Source organism: Hydractinia symbiolongicarpus, chromosome 2, assembly GCF_029227915.1.
Source record: "Hydractinia symbiolongicarpus strain clone_291-10 chromosome 2, HSymV2.1, whole genome shotgun sequence".
NCBI lineage: Eukaryota > Metazoa > Cnidaria > Hydrozoa > Anthoathecata > Hydractiniidae > Hydractinia > Hydractinia symbiolongicarpus.
In genome coordinates, this window is record NC_079876.1 from 19,166,579 (window position 1) to 19,183,216 (window position 16,638).

General features: G+C 34.6%; 1 protein-coding gene across 1 annotated transcript in view; it reads right to left on the minus strand.

Moving 5' to 3' along the window:
- Positions 1 to 406: 406 nt before the first annotated feature.
- Positions 407 to 16,638, minus strand: part of LOC130629906 (probable global transcription activator SNF2L2) — a 106,206-nt gene continuing 89,974 nt past the window's right edge. The window contains exons 2-38 of the mRNA XM_057443282.1: positions 15,851 to 15,954; positions 15,636 to 15,771; positions 14,951 to 15,318; positions 14,393 to 14,576; positions 13,372 to 13,675; positions 13,161 to 13,287; positions 12,823 to 12,929; positions 12,407 to 12,647; positions 12,118 to 12,282; positions 11,664 to 11,785; positions 11,306 to 11,425; positions 11,074 to 11,179; positions 10,187 to 10,350; positions 9,924 to 9,990; positions 9,715 to 9,825; positions 9,155 to 9,448; positions 8,651 to 8,713; positions 7,975 to 8,082; positions 7,613 to 7,699; positions 7,483 to 7,529; positions 6,899 to 7,229; positions 6,529 to 6,663; positions 6,208 to 6,303; positions 5,879 to 5,956; positions 5,634 to 5,669; positions 5,326 to 5,406; positions 4,832 to 4,945; positions 4,351 to 4,482; positions 4,008 to 4,044; positions 3,625 to 3,703; positions 3,113 to 3,218; positions 2,584 to 2,685; positions 2,335 to 2,361; positions 2,122 to 2,209; positions 1,659 to 1,696; positions 1,500 to 1,577; positions 407 to 1,179 (exon numbers count right to left, since the gene is read on the minus strand). Of these exons, the coding sequence (XP_057299265.1) occupies positions 1,099 to 1,179; positions 1,500 to 1,577; positions 1,659 to 1,696; positions 2,122 to 2,209; positions 2,335 to 2,361; positions 2,584 to 2,685; positions 3,113 to 3,218; positions 3,625 to 3,703; positions 4,008 to 4,044; positions 4,351 to 4,482; positions 4,832 to 4,945; positions 5,326 to 5,406; positions 5,634 to 5,669; positions 5,879 to 5,956; positions 6,208 to 6,303; positions 6,529 to 6,663; positions 6,899 to 7,229; positions 7,483 to 7,529; positions 7,613 to 7,699; positions 7,975 to 8,082; positions 8,651 to 8,713; positions 9,155 to 9,448; positions 9,715 to 9,825; positions 9,924 to 9,990; positions 10,187 to 10,350; positions 11,074 to 11,179; positions 11,306 to 11,425; positions 11,664 to 11,785; positions 12,118 to 12,282; positions 12,407 to 12,647; positions 12,823 to 12,929; positions 13,161 to 13,287; positions 13,372 to 13,675; positions 14,393 to 14,576; positions 14,951 to 15,318; positions 15,636 to 15,771; positions 15,851 to 15,901 (4,611 nt within the window). The 5' untranslated portion in view covers positions 15,902 to 15,954 and the 3' untranslated portion in view covers positions 407 to 1,098. The remainder of the gene's footprint in view (positions 1,180 to 1,499; positions 1,578 to 1,658; positions 1,697 to 2,121; positions 2,210 to 2,334; positions 2,362 to 2,583; positions 2,686 to 3,112; positions 3,219 to 3,624; positions 3,704 to 4,007; positions 4,045 to 4,350; positions 4,483 to 4,831; positions 4,946 to 5,325; positions 5,407 to 5,633; positions 5,670 to 5,878; positions 5,957 to 6,207; positions 6,304 to 6,528; positions 6,664 to 6,898; positions 7,230 to 7,482; positions 7,530 to 7,612; positions 7,700 to 7,974; positions 8,083 to 8,650; positions 8,714 to 9,154; positions 9,449 to 9,714; positions 9,826 to 9,923; positions 9,991 to 10,186; positions 10,351 to 11,073; positions 11,180 to 11,305; positions 11,426 to 11,663; positions 11,786 to 12,117; positions 12,283 to 12,406; positions 12,648 to 12,822; positions 12,930 to 13,160; positions 13,288 to 13,371; positions 13,676 to 14,392; positions 14,577 to 14,950; positions 15,319 to 15,635; positions 15,772 to 15,850; positions 15,955 to 16,638) is intronic.

Sequence of the window (16,638 nt, forward strand, 5' to 3'; positions counted from 1 at the left end):
GTCTGCAAATATAAGAACGAAACCACCAGCACTTGTTTTTGTGAGCCCTCTGTAAAGATCAAACTTTTCTACCAACATTGAAAGTACCCTCGGGCGGAAGTTTAGTTCAGAACTACGGCTAGTAATGAAATACGAAATTTTTCAATTTTTTTGTAATTATTATATATTGTTACAGCTCAAATCAGCTGTTAATTCAACTGGTTCAAAACATATTTTTGAACACTATCAAAATCCTAGAATTTTTTAACGAAATTTGCTGGACATCCTGTTCCCACCTTTTTCGCTCTGAAGGCCCTGTCTGCACGACTTAATACAATCAATCATGGTAATGAACTTGTTACTGCTTTCATATTTCTTTCACAACCTGAAGTTGAGAACACTCTTGAAGCAACCAAAACACAGCAAATACAATTACAGTTATATTGTTACTAATAATATTTGTTGAGGATAAAAACTTGAAAAAAAATAATAATTCGTTTTTCAAACTTATAAAAGTTAGTTAATTTATGATTGGAGAGAAAAAGGTCGCAAAAGGGAACTGAAGCAATTGTCAGGAAACACAAAAGTTCTATACATGGTAAGGCCATATCTTCACTACACTTATCTCCGAACATTAAAAACGAAATACTCTCTTTTTCGCAGTGTTAATAGATCCATTGTTGCAATTACCACAATTTTTGCATGTTCAAATATTGAACAAAAATAATATTTAATTGAAACAACATTGATATAATTGAAAATGTTAAACCGCAGATATAATTGGAGATGGTTGACAAAACTTTGCACTCGATGTACTGCTCTGACAATAACTAACATATCAGTTTAAAAAAGTCGCGAATCTAAAAAAAAGGAGCGCATCTTTTTTTTCTTGGGCACTCCTCCCTGTTCACAACGCTAACTAATATTTGTTTCAAATAATAAATTGCATAAATTAAAATTTTTCCTTTAGTCTAACGCATAATACAACTAGACAACTCTCGTACCTAGGCTTTCCAGCCACATACAACAGTTTAAACTGGAAAGGGTCAGCGTACGAGGTTACACGAAAACTATACACAGCAGACATTCTACGTTTACTACACTACGTGTAGACATCTTTTATTTACGTCGTAAAGAAGCCGTTGATGCCGGCGACGGGACGGCGGACGATACAGACGTGTCTTCATAATCAGAATCATCCTAGTAAAATAAAAGGAACTGGTAAAGAAATGGGTGTTAATTTAATTACTGAAATCAAAACAAATGTCAGCATTTGCATCGAGTGATTTTTGTTGCGCAAAAACAAAAAAATCCTATCGAAGTAGGTTCATAGTAACGTTTTCATTTAGACACCAATCGACTGCGCAATATAACAAACATGCGTACGGAATCAATTAGCCACCTTAATCACATAAAAAATTTTAACAGGTGAGAAGAAAGCTCAACTTCATACAAGTCGGACAAATGTTTCAAGGCTAGTTAACCACACAAAATGATATAGCCTAAATGATCGTACGTACCGTTCTGTATTCTACAGAATCATTTGTTTCATCATCACTATCTTGCAGCTGGTGGAGACGACTTTTCATCTTTTTACCCTGAAAGAGATAAAAGTTGGACGTAAGGTCACCACATGTACGATTTGCTAACATTTCATGAAGGTGCAATATTTGTCTCACCCTTACACGTCCTCCTGTTTTGGATACGCTTGATAAATCTAAAAACCAATCAATCAATAAACCAAAATTTTTTAAAGTGAATAAAACATCGAACCAAAAACATAACCAATTTATTGATTAGTGACTAATATTTTTAATGAACAAAATTTTTACCGCTATTCTTTATCAGACCGTTTTTACTCATTTTTGACGGACTAAGTTTTTTACTAATTCTTTATATTTTAGTCCATCAGAGCCAGCTTGTTTTATATTTAGCCTATCAGAGCCAGCATGTTTTATAAGAGGATACAGACGTTTTTAAATTTCCTTGCATATATTTAAACTTAACAGGTATTTCTAAAAATCGGTAAAAAGTGACCAAATATAAATTTTTGCCGAATCAAACTTTTAATTAACTTTTTTTACCGATAAGGTAAACCAATCTCCAATCATGCTGTTGTGATACAAACAAACGAATACATACTACTCTCTTTATCAGACTCATCATCAATGTCAGGTATCCCAAGGTCTTCACCGGCTTCAACTTTGGGTTTATACTCTCGAAAGATAGACTAAAAGAAACGGTGTCGTTGATAGTAAGGAAACAAAAACCAAGAGATATCTCCACGCTAAATACTATAGCAACATCAAAGTTGGTAAAGAAAAGTGGAAAATTTATTATGAACCACCAGCTTACTTGCAGAGTGAAAGAATCTTGGTATATCTAAAAGAAGAAAATAAAAGCGCTTAGAAATGCAGGGCAAAACACGCAGGCCAAAGAAGCAATCCCAAGCAAGTAAGGTAGAATAAGCAGGGGATGCAGAAAACATAAAAAATGGAAGGAAAATGTGTTGGACAATTTAAAACTAGTGCATAAAACCAAAACACGAACAAAAACAACCAGTGCAAAATCTCCACACACCCCAAAAAGACACGTTAAACTTACTAAGGATTGTTCAATGTTGTACTCCTGTGCGTTCTTGCACATGGTCATGTATTCCATTTCCAATTCGTCTAAACTTCTATAACGGTGTTGAAGTATCCGATCCTAATAAGAACAAAATCTTCACTACAGCACGCGCGAGCACAACAGGTAGTTCTTTTGTCTTACATTATTAAATTTCTTCCTTAATTACGTGAAGAAAATCCACTCACATAAGAGTTAAGAACATGATTTTGATGACGTCGTTCTGACTTATGCCCTGATATTTTTTTGATCCCTTGTCTGAACTGTGTTGAGCTTAAAAAACTCGATCAATACAACGTGTAGAATCACGTGCTTTTAATGTTGCTTTTATATCCTTATTTTTTTTCTAATAATACCTATACCTGAGGTCACGAAGAGTATTTTTGTTTTCAAATATTTAGGTTAAAGGCAATTTGAAAAAGATTTGCTATTATTAGACAAAGGTGGCACAGGACAACTGGAGGGAACAATAAACACCCCCCCCCACTCCACATTACAATGCACTCACCTTAATTTTTCTCAGATCGATTGGCTGTTTGATGACTTGATAATAATCAGGCAATTCTCGACGTGTCGGCAAGATTACAAACGGATCCATTAAACACCTCCCTTCACTGAAAAAAATAAATAAACACACGTCACAACAGGACTTTAAGTTCAAAGGATTTAAAAATCTATATTGTGAACGCTTTTGGAGTCGGTGTAGATTACAGTCGCATGCACTACGACCGGACGACGTACCAGTATACCAGGTTAATTCAAAAAAAAGGATATTTAGCCAAACTTGTACTTTAACCAACAGGTGTGAAACGAACAAGCTTAGATGACTTAACCTCAATGATTCACACTGTAACCGAACAAAAGCCTACTAGAACAGTCGATTTTTTTAAACTTATCCGCAAAAAATATTTCACAATTCAAGCAACTTGCGCTCAGTACAGTCACGCTACCCACATCTCACGGTTTAGTCCAAGGTTTGCGCCTACTATAATTAAACTCTATGCAGTACAGTGTACCAACCTGTTTCTGTATTGTGATACAGCGTTGATGAGGCGTTTCATTTTCTTTGTAAGTTCAGGTGGATTCGGATCGTACTTAACTAAAAAAAAACGTTAGAAAGAAGAGAGAGGATACTATGCGTCGAAATTACAAAGGTGTTTTTGTATAACAAATCCGTTTCATAAAATCTCCATTTTAAAACGGAAAGACTGGTTGAGCTGAACCTCCTGCATGAAAAAATTAATCTATAGTTTTGTAATATTGATGTTGAAGATAAAGGGAAGCACACTCTATTTCTCATTATTCGTCCAACAGTACAGAAACCTCTTTTTAAAAATTCAAGAGACACCATGACTTCTTCGTTTTACAGACGCTTACAGACAGTTTAAATGTAAAGAAATCACCTTTACTACCGACTGGTCTTCCTCTTTTCCCTTTTTTCTAAAAAAGTAAATGGACAGATTAAAGTATCATTAACAAGATTAAAGTATCATTGAACAGATTAAAGTATAACTGAACTTATTTGCTTGCATGGAAGCATGCAACCCCTTATAGACCTTAAACATTTTTTAAAGTGGAAAAATACATTTTTGAAAATTGTTAAGAAAAAAGTCTGATTTTATACCTCTACTTTGTTTACCACATTACTCGTTACTACACTACACGGTTGCCTTCTGTTGCCAAGACAACCTTGTGTTGACTACAAAAATAACCGAGCCGCTTATTGAATAAAAATTTGTTCGCTACCTTAGCAGGTTTGCCATTCGGTCCAATTTCTTCGTCTTCTTCATCGTCTCTCTTCTTTCGTTTTCTTTTCTTGCCAGCAGCCACTTTCAAATTATCATCTTCGATGTCTTCCAAATTGCCATCTTCTAATGCCTACAAAAAATAAGAAGACAAGAAATAGAAATACGTGATAAAGAAATATAATTTGATAGCGATGTGATTATATGGAAGAAAATATTTGACGACATTTTGTCTCTGTTTTACTACACTAGCAGTTTCCAAAGATACGATTTGAAAACGATTCGCACTTTTCTCTTACTCGTCTTTCTACTAGTTTAAATTTTTAGAACTCCTGTTCAACAAATTGGTAAGTTTTAAAACCCTCAACAAAAGATAGCAATTATCTTTTTACCCAAACTACCAGCGTGCAAATTTTCAAGATATTTTTTTTTTACAACATAAAGCACAAACAGTAAAAAAGTCCCCAAACACACAGTCCTACCTTCAGCCACTGTTTTTCTGTCAGATTATCACTGTAGTCAACTTCTTTGCGTTGACGTTTGGCTCCCGTACCAAAGAATTTCTCTTCTTCTTCTGCAAACGTCATTTGCTCGATCTAAAAAAGAAAATTGTATAAAACCTTTTCATGATGGTTAGTGAAAAAAGACAAAAGATGGCGCCAATAGATTTTCTCTAAGTTCGCACCTTTGCCACTTTGACTGAAACATTTAAATACGTCATTAATAAGTTTAGTTGAAATAAACCTTTAAAAAGTCGAAATGGTCAAACTCTTACAAGCTCTCTTGTTTTAAAAAATCAAAGGCTAAATTTCAGAAGATTCAAGGTATTAAAATTGACACAATATAATGGCGTAAGAACGCAGACAGCGTAAAATTACCGAGCGCTCAAATCACGATACTTATCGAGAAACACTGTTCTTGCACCGAGCTAAATACAACAATATATGCAACACGAATGGAATATTACAATATTAACCTCTTCGCTGTCACGAAGCAACCACTTTGGAAGTTCATCTTCTTGTAACAAACGTGGCTTACGTCGCATAGTTTCAGGATTCTATTGCAGAAAATATTACATGCATTAATCGAAAAAAATTTTCTTTAAGAACTGAACCTTATATTTCCCAACGTTTCCTCCAAGAACTCACTAAGCATTCCAATCCAAGAATTCACTAAGCATTTTTTTTACCTTTTCTGACTGATGAAATTAAAATTATAACTTTCCAGGTTATCATGACTCCGTAGAATTATACAGTCAGGTAAAAATAAAAAATGAAACCTCACCCTTGGTTCGGCTTTCCTTCTATCTGCATCCATTTTCTAGAAAATGAAGAAATATAATGAACATTGTTTTTGTTTCAAATAATCATCCAATACCTTTGAACGCACACGTGAGAACTGACACAAAAATATATTCAGCAAAAAAGAGAACAAAACATAAAATTTTGTTTTTTCCAACGCTACTGCTGCTACTCTCACTTCCTCGTTACAGATTGAAGCATCTACAGCAACATGCAAATCAAAGTTACCTGGTAAATTTCAAACTCTTCTTCGTTTCTTGCTATCATCTGGTTGACTGTTTCGTCGTCTGGTACTTCGCTCTCCTCCTGTGGACCAGAAAAACGTATTGGAAAAATTAGATTTGCAATAAAAACATACCCAGACTTCCTTTAAATTAAATCATCTTAAAACGCCCAACTAAAAATTTTAACAGCTAAAACTCCGACCTCTAACAAGCAGACAGTGATGGACTACAGTTTCGAAGACTAAAAGACAAACAAAACACGGACCAAACCCCAAATTCGGGGCTTTATGTATCCATGTAAAAGCATCCCTGTAATTAACAGGACCATCGTACCTCTTCCTCTAGCGAGTCACTCTCCAACAACTGACTCAACATTTGTTTTCGCTCAGCATTTGTGGAGTGTTGATTGAACATACCAGCTTGGATGACCTAAACGAAATGATTGAATCAGCTTCCACCTCAAACAGGAAACCAAAAAGCAGATAGAATTCTTAACAAATTTACTACACTTTGTGTCATGGACAGTCCTGAGTATATCAGCTTGCTTTTTAATGTGTCCCAGGAACAATAATAGGCAAAAGTTTAAAGGATTTGACACCATGCCAGATGAACTGACTAAAAATGCACCAACATCATGATAAAACAACAACCAACCTTGGAATCAACATTCAACTTGTATTTAGCAGCTGCTAAGATGTGTTCCTCTACTGAATTTACTGTCATTAAACGTAAGACGCGCACTTCCCGTGTTTGACCAATACGATGTGCCCTATCTTGAGCTTGCAAGTCCTGCATATGAAGTAAGAGGGTAGTTGAGAACAAACTTTATATGGTTATTAAAAGCAGATGTTTTAAATTGTAAGGTAAGAGAATAGAAGCAATCTGTACAACAACGATCATTCAATCTAGGTTTTTCGTATTTTATTGTCAGTAAGCCAACCAGCACAGAAATTTCGAAATTTTATAAAAAGGCAACGAAATGGCAAGCCATTAAATTTTTTAAAAACGAATAAGTTTCGCATACCTGATGAGGATTCCAGTCGCTGTCAAATATAATAACAGTATCCGCTGTCTGTAGATTCAAACCTAGACCACCAGCACGTGTGCTCAGTAAAAACACTTGATAAACAGAATCTTTGGCGTTAAAGATTTTCAGTAATTCAGATCGATCATCAGCTTTCGTGGTGCCGTCTAACCGAAGATAAGGTATCTGTCGCCAGTTCAAGTAATCTTCCAAGATGGTCATGCATTGCGTCATTTGACAGAAGACGAGCGAGCGATGACCACAAGAAGACAACTTGGGAAGTATACGATCCAAAAGCTCAAATTTACCAGATACACGGAATAACTCTGGCCTAAATATGGAGAATATATTTTGTCAAATGTCATTTTTAGCAATATTATCGATTATGCTTGTTTCAAGTTGTGAGCAGGCAAATAAACTTAAAGGTTAAATATTTCGACCTACCTCGACACCAAAAACTTACTGTTTTTTTTTCACGGTGCAGTTTAATAAGGATTGAGGAAGCAAAATTCGAATTTTACCATATAACAATGTGGCGTAAAAACAAAATTCTCAGAAAAGAAGAGTTATAAAATTAGATTTACCCATTACAAATTCCTCCCGGATATCCGTTGTGGTCTGCAATAGCTTCCTATAATACACAGTAGACATAAACACCGGATGCTCAGCTTTAAAGAATAGCAAAATTAAAGTAGAGGCGCAAAAATTCTGTACCTCAATATGTTGAAACATGAACGGATGATTACAGATCTTCCTCAACTGCATAATAGTGTTCATCAACATCTTTGTACCACCACGTCCCTGAAACAGAAAGTAAAACAAACAGAGTGACAGAATGAACAAACGCTGTTCTAAATTTTGACTTCGGCATCTTAGGATTATTAAGAAAGACTTTAATACTTGCACAGCAAGCGACATACAACAATTACTTTGATGTGCATTCAGGTGTTGTGCTTCCAGACTTCCTATCTTTCAAATCAATTAAAAATCAATAACCGCAACAAAGAGACATATCTAGGCTTCTACAAAGGTATATAAACTCAGTGGTTGATAGGAGAGTAAAGTTTTGCTTGTACCTTCTTGTCTTTTTCAGAACCATCCGTCAAGAGGATACCCTTCTGTTGCATGTGTTTGTAGATGACTTTTTGCAACGCCGACATGTCACATTTTACAATGAATTCCACCTGCAAAAACAAACATAAATATTACCTCTGTGATCACCTCCAAAGATTGATCAGCAATTAGATATTTACTACAGCCTAGATAATATTTACTGTCACAAATTTTTACAGGGTAGAATGGCTTCACTCATTTACTCTAAACATAAAGTATTCTATCATGGCAACATATGCAAGAACAAACCCTCCCTAGTAAAGGAAAAACAGGAGTGAAATACATAAGGAAACTCAAAAAGACAGCAGGAAAACCCTAATTATCATAAAATTAATTTTTAAGCTTGGAAAATTTTTGTTCTACTGTGGATTATAAAACAAAAGACGCACAAGAGAAATAGACATCACAATTCAGTACTCACGTTTAAATTCAAATCAACAAACTTTGTTCTGTATTTTACTATTTAAATGAAGAAACAAACTTTGTTTTGTATTTTACTATTTAAATGAAGGAACAAACTTTGTTCTGTATTTTACTATTTAAATGAAGGAACAAACTTTGTTTTGTATTTTACTATTTAAATGAAGGAACAAACTTTGTTCTGTATTTTACTATTTAAATGAAGGAACAAACACAAACCTTGTCAGGTAACTGTGACTCCACTTCCTTTTTCAATCTTCTTAACAAAAATGGACGAAGGACCTACAGTGCCAAATGTAAACAAAAAATATAAAAAACAAAATATGTTTATTACAACCATACATACAACAGTTGATTTTATGCATATTGCCTTGCTTAACCAAACCTGCTTGTGTCTCCATTAAAAACAACTTGGTGCATAAAGCATGTTTTGTAGTTCCACAAAACTGTTAACAACAGTGTCATATTTATTCATTTATTTTGTTTATACTACAGACTGTTAGTTTTGTTAGTCATAGTTCACTGAATCCAGGTATCAACATGTAGAGATCTCTACGTAGACTACGAGACGAGAGAGCGAGAATTGCCAATGATAATTTTCATCATAATAGCCCATACATTAGAAGTTGCAAACTGTCAGGACTAATTGTCAGAAATGTTTTCCAAATGGCACAACACAAAATTTACATAGGTAAAAAAAAATCAACGTAACAGTGATATTACCTTATGCAATCGACGTATAATCAGCAACGTCTCTTCCTCGTTTAGTTCCACTTTCTCTCCTGTCATTTGGAAAGGAGCATTAAACCAACTCTCAAAAGTCCCAGCTGATTTAAAAATGCTGGGCAGTAAGAAATTCAACAACGCCCACAGCTCTGGCAGACGATTTTGAAGAGGGGTACCAGTTAGGAGGATACGGTGTGGCGCATTATAGTGAGTGTTTAACACTTGAGTTAGCTTGCAATGATGATTCTTCATGCGATGACCTTCATCCACAATCATGTACTTCCAACGAACCTGCAAAACATTTACACAGTAACAAAAAATAATCGAAAATAGGACTCTAATGAAGTTCTCACATAAAACCACTCAGTTTTTCTCTCTCTCCATCATTCAAATCAGAAACTGGTATCCCGATTAATGGAATGGCTTTTTTAACAAGAGAAATTTATAATCATAGGCTTTCTCTTATGAACTATTGGTCAGCCATTAGAAGCAAAATGGAGAGCCAAACTATACAATCCAAAGCGTTAAGGTATACAAAACAAGCACAAGCTACTTACTTTAGATAAAATGGCTTTATCTTTCATTACGTATTCATAGGTTGTCAGAATGACATTGAATTTCCCTGCTTTTATTTGGTATGACGTCGATCTACGATGTTGAGGCGAACCCTAAATATTGAAAGATAGTGAATTAAACCAAATTAATGAAAAGGCAGATGCTTGCACCTTCAGGGTAATAAAAAATAAGGATGCAATACACTAAATACCTTATAACTAAGTGTGAGAATACTAGGGGCCCATTTTTCAAACTCCAACATCCAGTTTGACATGGTTCTATAAAAAGGTAAAGCACGAATGTATTGATACTGCAAGAGTTCATGAAAGACTATATGGCCAAACAATGGCAGTTTTCCTTAAAATCTAAACCAAGTCTTTAACAGCAACAACAGCAGCACTGAAAACAACAATAACAGCTGAAGCAACAACAACACAACTTATATTACAATGTCAAAAACCGTTAAAATCTTACGAAAGAGGCAAAATAATCAAGAACGGTCCATTCTGTTTTTTCTTCTCTACAAGATAAGTAAGCAGAGCAATGGTTTGAATTGTCTTGCCCAACCCCATTTCATCTGCTAAAATTCCATTCAAATTATTGTTGTACAGTGAAACCATCCACTCAAGTCCTTTAAGCTAAAAACAAGATTAGGAAAAACAATTTAACCCTAACGGAGTAACATCAATATGATTTTTTTTATTTTAAAAACTTTGCCTGCAACTGTTCTTAACTAAATTGATTCTTTAAAATTCATACAAAAAAATGCTTATATTAGTCATTTCATAATATTGAATAAAAAAACAATGGCAAAAGGAATTTGTAGGCAGGCCTATCAATAAGAGCAATAGCTCTTGCTCACGAAAAGGCTCGCCCAATTTTGAGAAAAAAACAAACTAGCTGAGCCATTAATTGCTCCCCCAGTTCCACAAACAGCTTATCTAGCTGAGCAATATCAATTCATCTCACATGGAAATTAATGTTATTTTTATTATTATTTGCAGCAAAAATTAACCAAAATATGTAAAAAAGATTTTTTAATCAAAAACACGTTTACAAACTTATTCTATTTATTCAGGTTGCTTGGGAGAGCGATTTATTGCTCTGGTGTTATTTTCTTATTGATAGGATTGTGTAGGCCATTTGTACACCCACATTAAAACCCACTATTCACCCACAGCCAGAAATATTTGTCAAATACTAGTCAATAGCCTGTGTGAATATCGACCAGTTTACCTGTGTTAGTATACTGCATTGTGTGCGTCTCACTTCTTGTGTGACAGACAGACATATACAGGTACTAATAAAATGTCTTTACACAAAATGTGGCCTATTCTTGCCACCAGCAGATAAATAATCACCTGATACTCCTTGAGTGTTCCACCAACAAGTGATGCAGGCTGTTCCTTTATTATTTCCAAAGTACTGTGAGCCAATGCATAGTAATTTCTGCTGTCCATTGAAGTTCTAGTGAGAAAGAACAAAGTAAAATACTTAGAAACTGACGCAGGTAGCAAATTTTTGATTTTTAAATTGTGTACCTCATACTAAAATATTGAAAAGACAACAATTTTTTATTTTTCTGATTCATACCCTGCATCATCATCTTCATATTCTTTCTTCGGTTCATCCTCAGGCTTCTTCTCACTGCTTTCTCCTTCCGTTTCTGTATCACCTTCGGTATCTTCTGTAGTCTCAGGAATTACAGTAAACCTAAAAAAATGCACATATTGAAAGAAAATGAACTCCTACTTTGGTTATTCTTTACCTTGTGACAGAATATATTTTTCAGTGAAGCTATTGTTTTACATGCACCAAATTGCTCATTTCCTCCCTCAAAGGAATTCAAGCTTCATTTTTGTTATTTTAGATCAAGGCTGCACTCCTGTCCTTGTCCCAGAACTCTATTTTTCCTGTTGTCTCCATAACTAAGAATCTGCATTTCACCCACCCTGGATTAGCCAATAACCATTCATTTAGTTCAGCATACAGAGGTGCTTCATCGCCAGTTAGTTTCTGCCCTGTCTCTATATTTTCCACAGGAACTCTCTTTCCTTCACCCTCTTCCATATCCTGAAAAATATTTTCCAGTAATCATAAAGATATTCTACATACAAATACACAAGGTCAAATCTGCCTTTTTTCTTTTTCATCAGGAAATCTCTATTTAAAGCCTCCTAAGCATTCAATTAACAATTCTCATTTATTTATAAAGCAACACAGTATACAAAAGAGGGGAAAAACACATTGAATATATATCCAGGAATCAACATTTTTTTGCATGGAACAAAAAGAAATAGAGGTATTGAAGTAAACTAAGAAACATTTGAAATGATAACTACCAATACATAAGAGATGAGCTTTAACACTATAATTTGAGAATTTTCAATACAAATCTTGCTTACAGGTCTCTGTTTTCGTGAGTACTTCTTGGCTTCAAGGTCTTTCTTATGTATAGATACAAGTTTCATGAGACCTGTGATGTATTCATCAGTCTGTGTCAGCAAGTAATGCAACCTCTGATCTTTTTTCTCATCAATGAGCTGACGGTAGCCATCTTCATCTTCAGCCTAAGCAAGAGAAACAATCATATATACAGAATTTATTTCCTAAATAAGCCATTAACATCTGGTTCTCTCATGATCTACAATCACGTTCGGAATTTTTTAGAAAAATGGCAGTTTTTTATCTTACCATCAGCCTTCTTAAACGTTCTCTTTCTATCCTCTCTTCTTCTTTGCGTTTCTCCTTGTCAAAATTAGCATGATACGTCATAATAACTTTGTTGGTCTTCAGGATACGACTTTGCACACCACGATGGAACTCTTTGAAGTCACGACCATGTTGCAACAATGTGTTTATGAACTCGAGGTGTTTCTGCCTCTTTTTCTTTTCAACTTCCATCTTTTGTTGTTTTTCCAACCTCTCAGTCATTCTGTAAAAAAAGGAAATTTTAAGTAAAACATTTTTGTTAAAATATTTTGAAGGACATCACAAACAGTATAAAATCAAACAAGCAATCATATTTCCTATGTGGACATGAAAACATGGCTAACCAATTTATCAAGACATGTGAAAAAAAAAATATATATTAAAAACTGGACAAGTACCTTGCCTCCCGCAGTGTTTGTCTTTTACTTCTTTTATAAGCTCTTGAATTTAAAGCTGTTTCCAGAGTGGTATCTTTTCTCATAGACATGACCATTTCACTACGTAACTAAAAGAAAAAATTAAAACTTTTAACAGAATTTTACAAACTGACCTTAAACACTAGCCTGAATAAAAACGCTTTTAATGCACAATATAGCATCACCAGCCTCTGACGTTTTAACAATACATAATATTAAAAGACAAACATCATTGTCAGGTTTGGCAGTATGGAACACTGCTTTTGAATACAACCAGGGTTAAAGTGCATGTATCGATTTCTGTGCCTTTAAACAATTACCTGCTTCTGAAAATGAAGTAATCGAAGTGCTTTCAGCTCAATCAATGCCCTCTTGCGTAGGTCCTCGCTGATAGTCGCAGGAAGGTTTTGCAATGCTTGAATTCTATGCACCACTCTTGCTTGGATTCTGAGGTAAGAAACAAATAAACATAAATAATCACATAAATAATATCAGGATACTATTGCACACACATCTACAACAATGATGTACCTGGATTCTCTTTCCTTTAATATATCTATGGGATTGATCCCTACTGGTTTGTTGACTGGTGCTAAACGAGATCTCGGAGGACTATTTAAAGTTGGCAGTTTCTTAGGTGTTTGACCACCTGTGGCTAACTGAAGCAGTGCGCCTTCTTTCTTAACTTCTCCTAGAGCATTCGGATCTTCATTAGTTGCTGCTTTAGATCCATCATTGTCATTTTGTTGTTGCTGAAGTCTTGGTTGTTGCTGCTGCTGCTGTTGTTGTTGTTGAACATCCTTATTTTCAGTCTCTGGCTTGTTTGTTGGCACTCCTATATGACATTATATAATTGTTACGAGAATTAGCGTGGAAAATAGAAAAGACACACTAATTTGTAAGAGTTCATTGAATTTGCAGATGAAAAATCTTTTACACTATTTGTTTAGCATTTATTTGTTGACAAGCATATAGATCGAACTTATTATTCATTTAAGCAGAAAGAAACAGGGAAAATTAGTCGTATCTTTAATAAACTGCCACAAAACATGAAGTCTCTTCTGAGTATTTTTTGTTTTTTATCCATGTTAATAAATTAATTTTTATTATCATTTTCATTCACCACTTTCTGAAATAACCTGTTAAAACCTGTTTAACACCTGATTAAGAACATGAGCACTTATTTATTATTGTCTGGATCATAATAAACTTTGGATCTATTCAAAAGGGTGCTTATGTAAGGGGAGGAGGTAATTAAAACAACTAATTTGAAAATAAAAATATCACGCAACACTGATTTGTTTGAACCCTTTTACACAACAAAGTCTGAAATGCAAGAAAAACACAGAAACTAGACCCTTTGTATAGCATCACAAGAAAAGCTGTCACTATGTTTGTATTTTTTAGAGTACAAAAAGTGAGAAAACATAAATTATTGCTTCAGTACTTAGAACTTCCGAAAAACTGAATTCGGGATTTTTTATTCGTAATATCATCTAAGAAATGTAAGTCACAAAACTTGGCTTATGGTCCAGATGGTCAAAAAATATACCTGCAACAGCTACTGATGGGCTTTGTACATTGTTTCTGTTAGCTACAGCAGTTGATGCTTGAATAGTCACTTCACCAGTTGTTTGGTTTGGATGTTTACGCCCTAATGCTGCCAACACAACACTCTCCGGAACGGGTTGGTTTCTTGAAAACAACCTGTATGCCATAATTTGAGCTCTGAATTGCTAGTAAAAGAAAAAATGGCCAATTATATGTGCACTGGTGCTGCCATAGGGAATTGTTTTTGGTTAAGTGTAAAAGTAAGCTAAGAGTTATTTTATAGTTATTTTATACAATCATGAGTTATTAAACAAAGACAATGACTTTATAATTGTATATACTTTAGTAAAGCAACCACCATTGTGCTATTAAAACTAGCTTTTTATTTTTGTTTACATTTTAATGGTACCAATTTAGCAATGACTTCCCAAACCGGTTAGTATGGCTATGTACAAAGTCCTGTTTTAAAGATTTGTAAACCAACCAAGTAATTGGATTTCTCATACTAGCTGTTTTTTTTGTTTTTGTTTTTAGTCAGGTAATAACAAAATTTGCAAACCTGCAACATTTCTTGGGTAAAGGAGGCAGCTTTCGATGCACCTTGTGTTGCTGTTTGCTGATTCCCAACATTTGGCGGGGGAGCAATGTTTTGAGCACCTTGTTGTCCTTGCGCTGCTGTTGTAGGTCCAAGGCTGGAAGGCTGAGCTGTGGGAGTAGGTACAGCCTGCTGGCTATTTTGAGAAACCTGACTTTGTTGCGCATTGCTTTGAGCTTGGGCTGTTTGAGAAGTCATCTGAAAGGTTTCCGCACCCCCATTACCACCCATGTTATTCATCATGCTTTGTTGTCTTTGTTGGTTCATCATAGCGTACAGATTAGGAGGCTGCAGTCCACCCATAAGATTTGGTTGCATTCCTGGTCCCATTGCTACAAAATATTAAACTTGTTTGCAAATGCTAGGTATAGCAAAAGGAAAATGCCAAAGAATTATGGCCCTGGAAATTTAAAATAGGCTACAATTGGGATATTTTGGAGGATTGGGTAGAAGGTGGCTACTTTCAATTGTGAAGACTATTCACCTGTCTCTATGCAAGTAACTAATAAACTATTTTACTTTTTACAGTTCTTGGGTTACAAGTAATATTAACTCAAATAAATTGCAATGATGCAAATACTTTTTGTAATGAAAGAAAACTGTAACTAATTTTGCTGAAAGGGATACCAGAGCAGTGCTACTAACTTACCTGTTCCACCCATTACTGGAGGTTGCATACCAGGCATTCCAGGAATGTTTTGCAAACCATTCATCCTTGCTAATGCCAGGAGTTGTTGATACCTAGGGTCATTCTCCATACCTCTTTCTTGCATACCTTCCAGTGCCTATGAAAATAAAATTATTTTTAGTTAGATTCAGAACAAAACAGGAATCAAAACCCTCAAATTCATTTTCTGTACTCACTCTCTGAAGACCTTGCAAACTTTCTGATGAATGGTTCATTGTTGGTATCATCTTCTGCCAAAAATTGGCAGGAAAGATATGCAATAAAATCTATATACTTTTTCTAAGATCGACAACAAAACAAAGATTAGCACAGTATAATCTGCAATTAACCAACCAAGATGTTATAAATGTGTTGTGTAATGTGATAAAATAAACATTATGAACAAGACAATTCTGTATATATTGTTTTCCAATTATGGGTTAGCATGCATGACATGACTATATGTATATGTGACAATAAGATGAGGTAATTAAACGTGGTGTGAAAAGTAACTCGAACATTTTAAAAGTGGCCTTTGTAATTCAAGTCGGCCCTCAACAATTGCCCATCTTAATGCTGATATGTTAACAAAGCAGGCAGGCATGTAAATAAAATATAACGTCAGCCAGAAATTGCAGACACGAAAAATTTGAATTACAAAGGCTAAGCACAATTTTTATTCTTGAGGAAAAATTTAACATTGAATTTGTCAGAAAAGTTTTCTTTATTTACAATTAAGTTTGGGGCAAAGATGAAAAGTGGTTTCTAGGAGGACATTGTGCAAATTTTCAGAATAATAACAGCATAAGTTCACGAACAATGTATATTTCTATTGTGTAGAGTTTACTTATATTGCATCACTTATCATGTAAATGCATAGGATTGTTCGAATTTAGACTATTTAGACTATTAAAAAGATATTTAGGTTTAAATAGTTTTGCATAATGTTTTAAATCGTGATAAATTCCTTGTGTAATTTTATAAA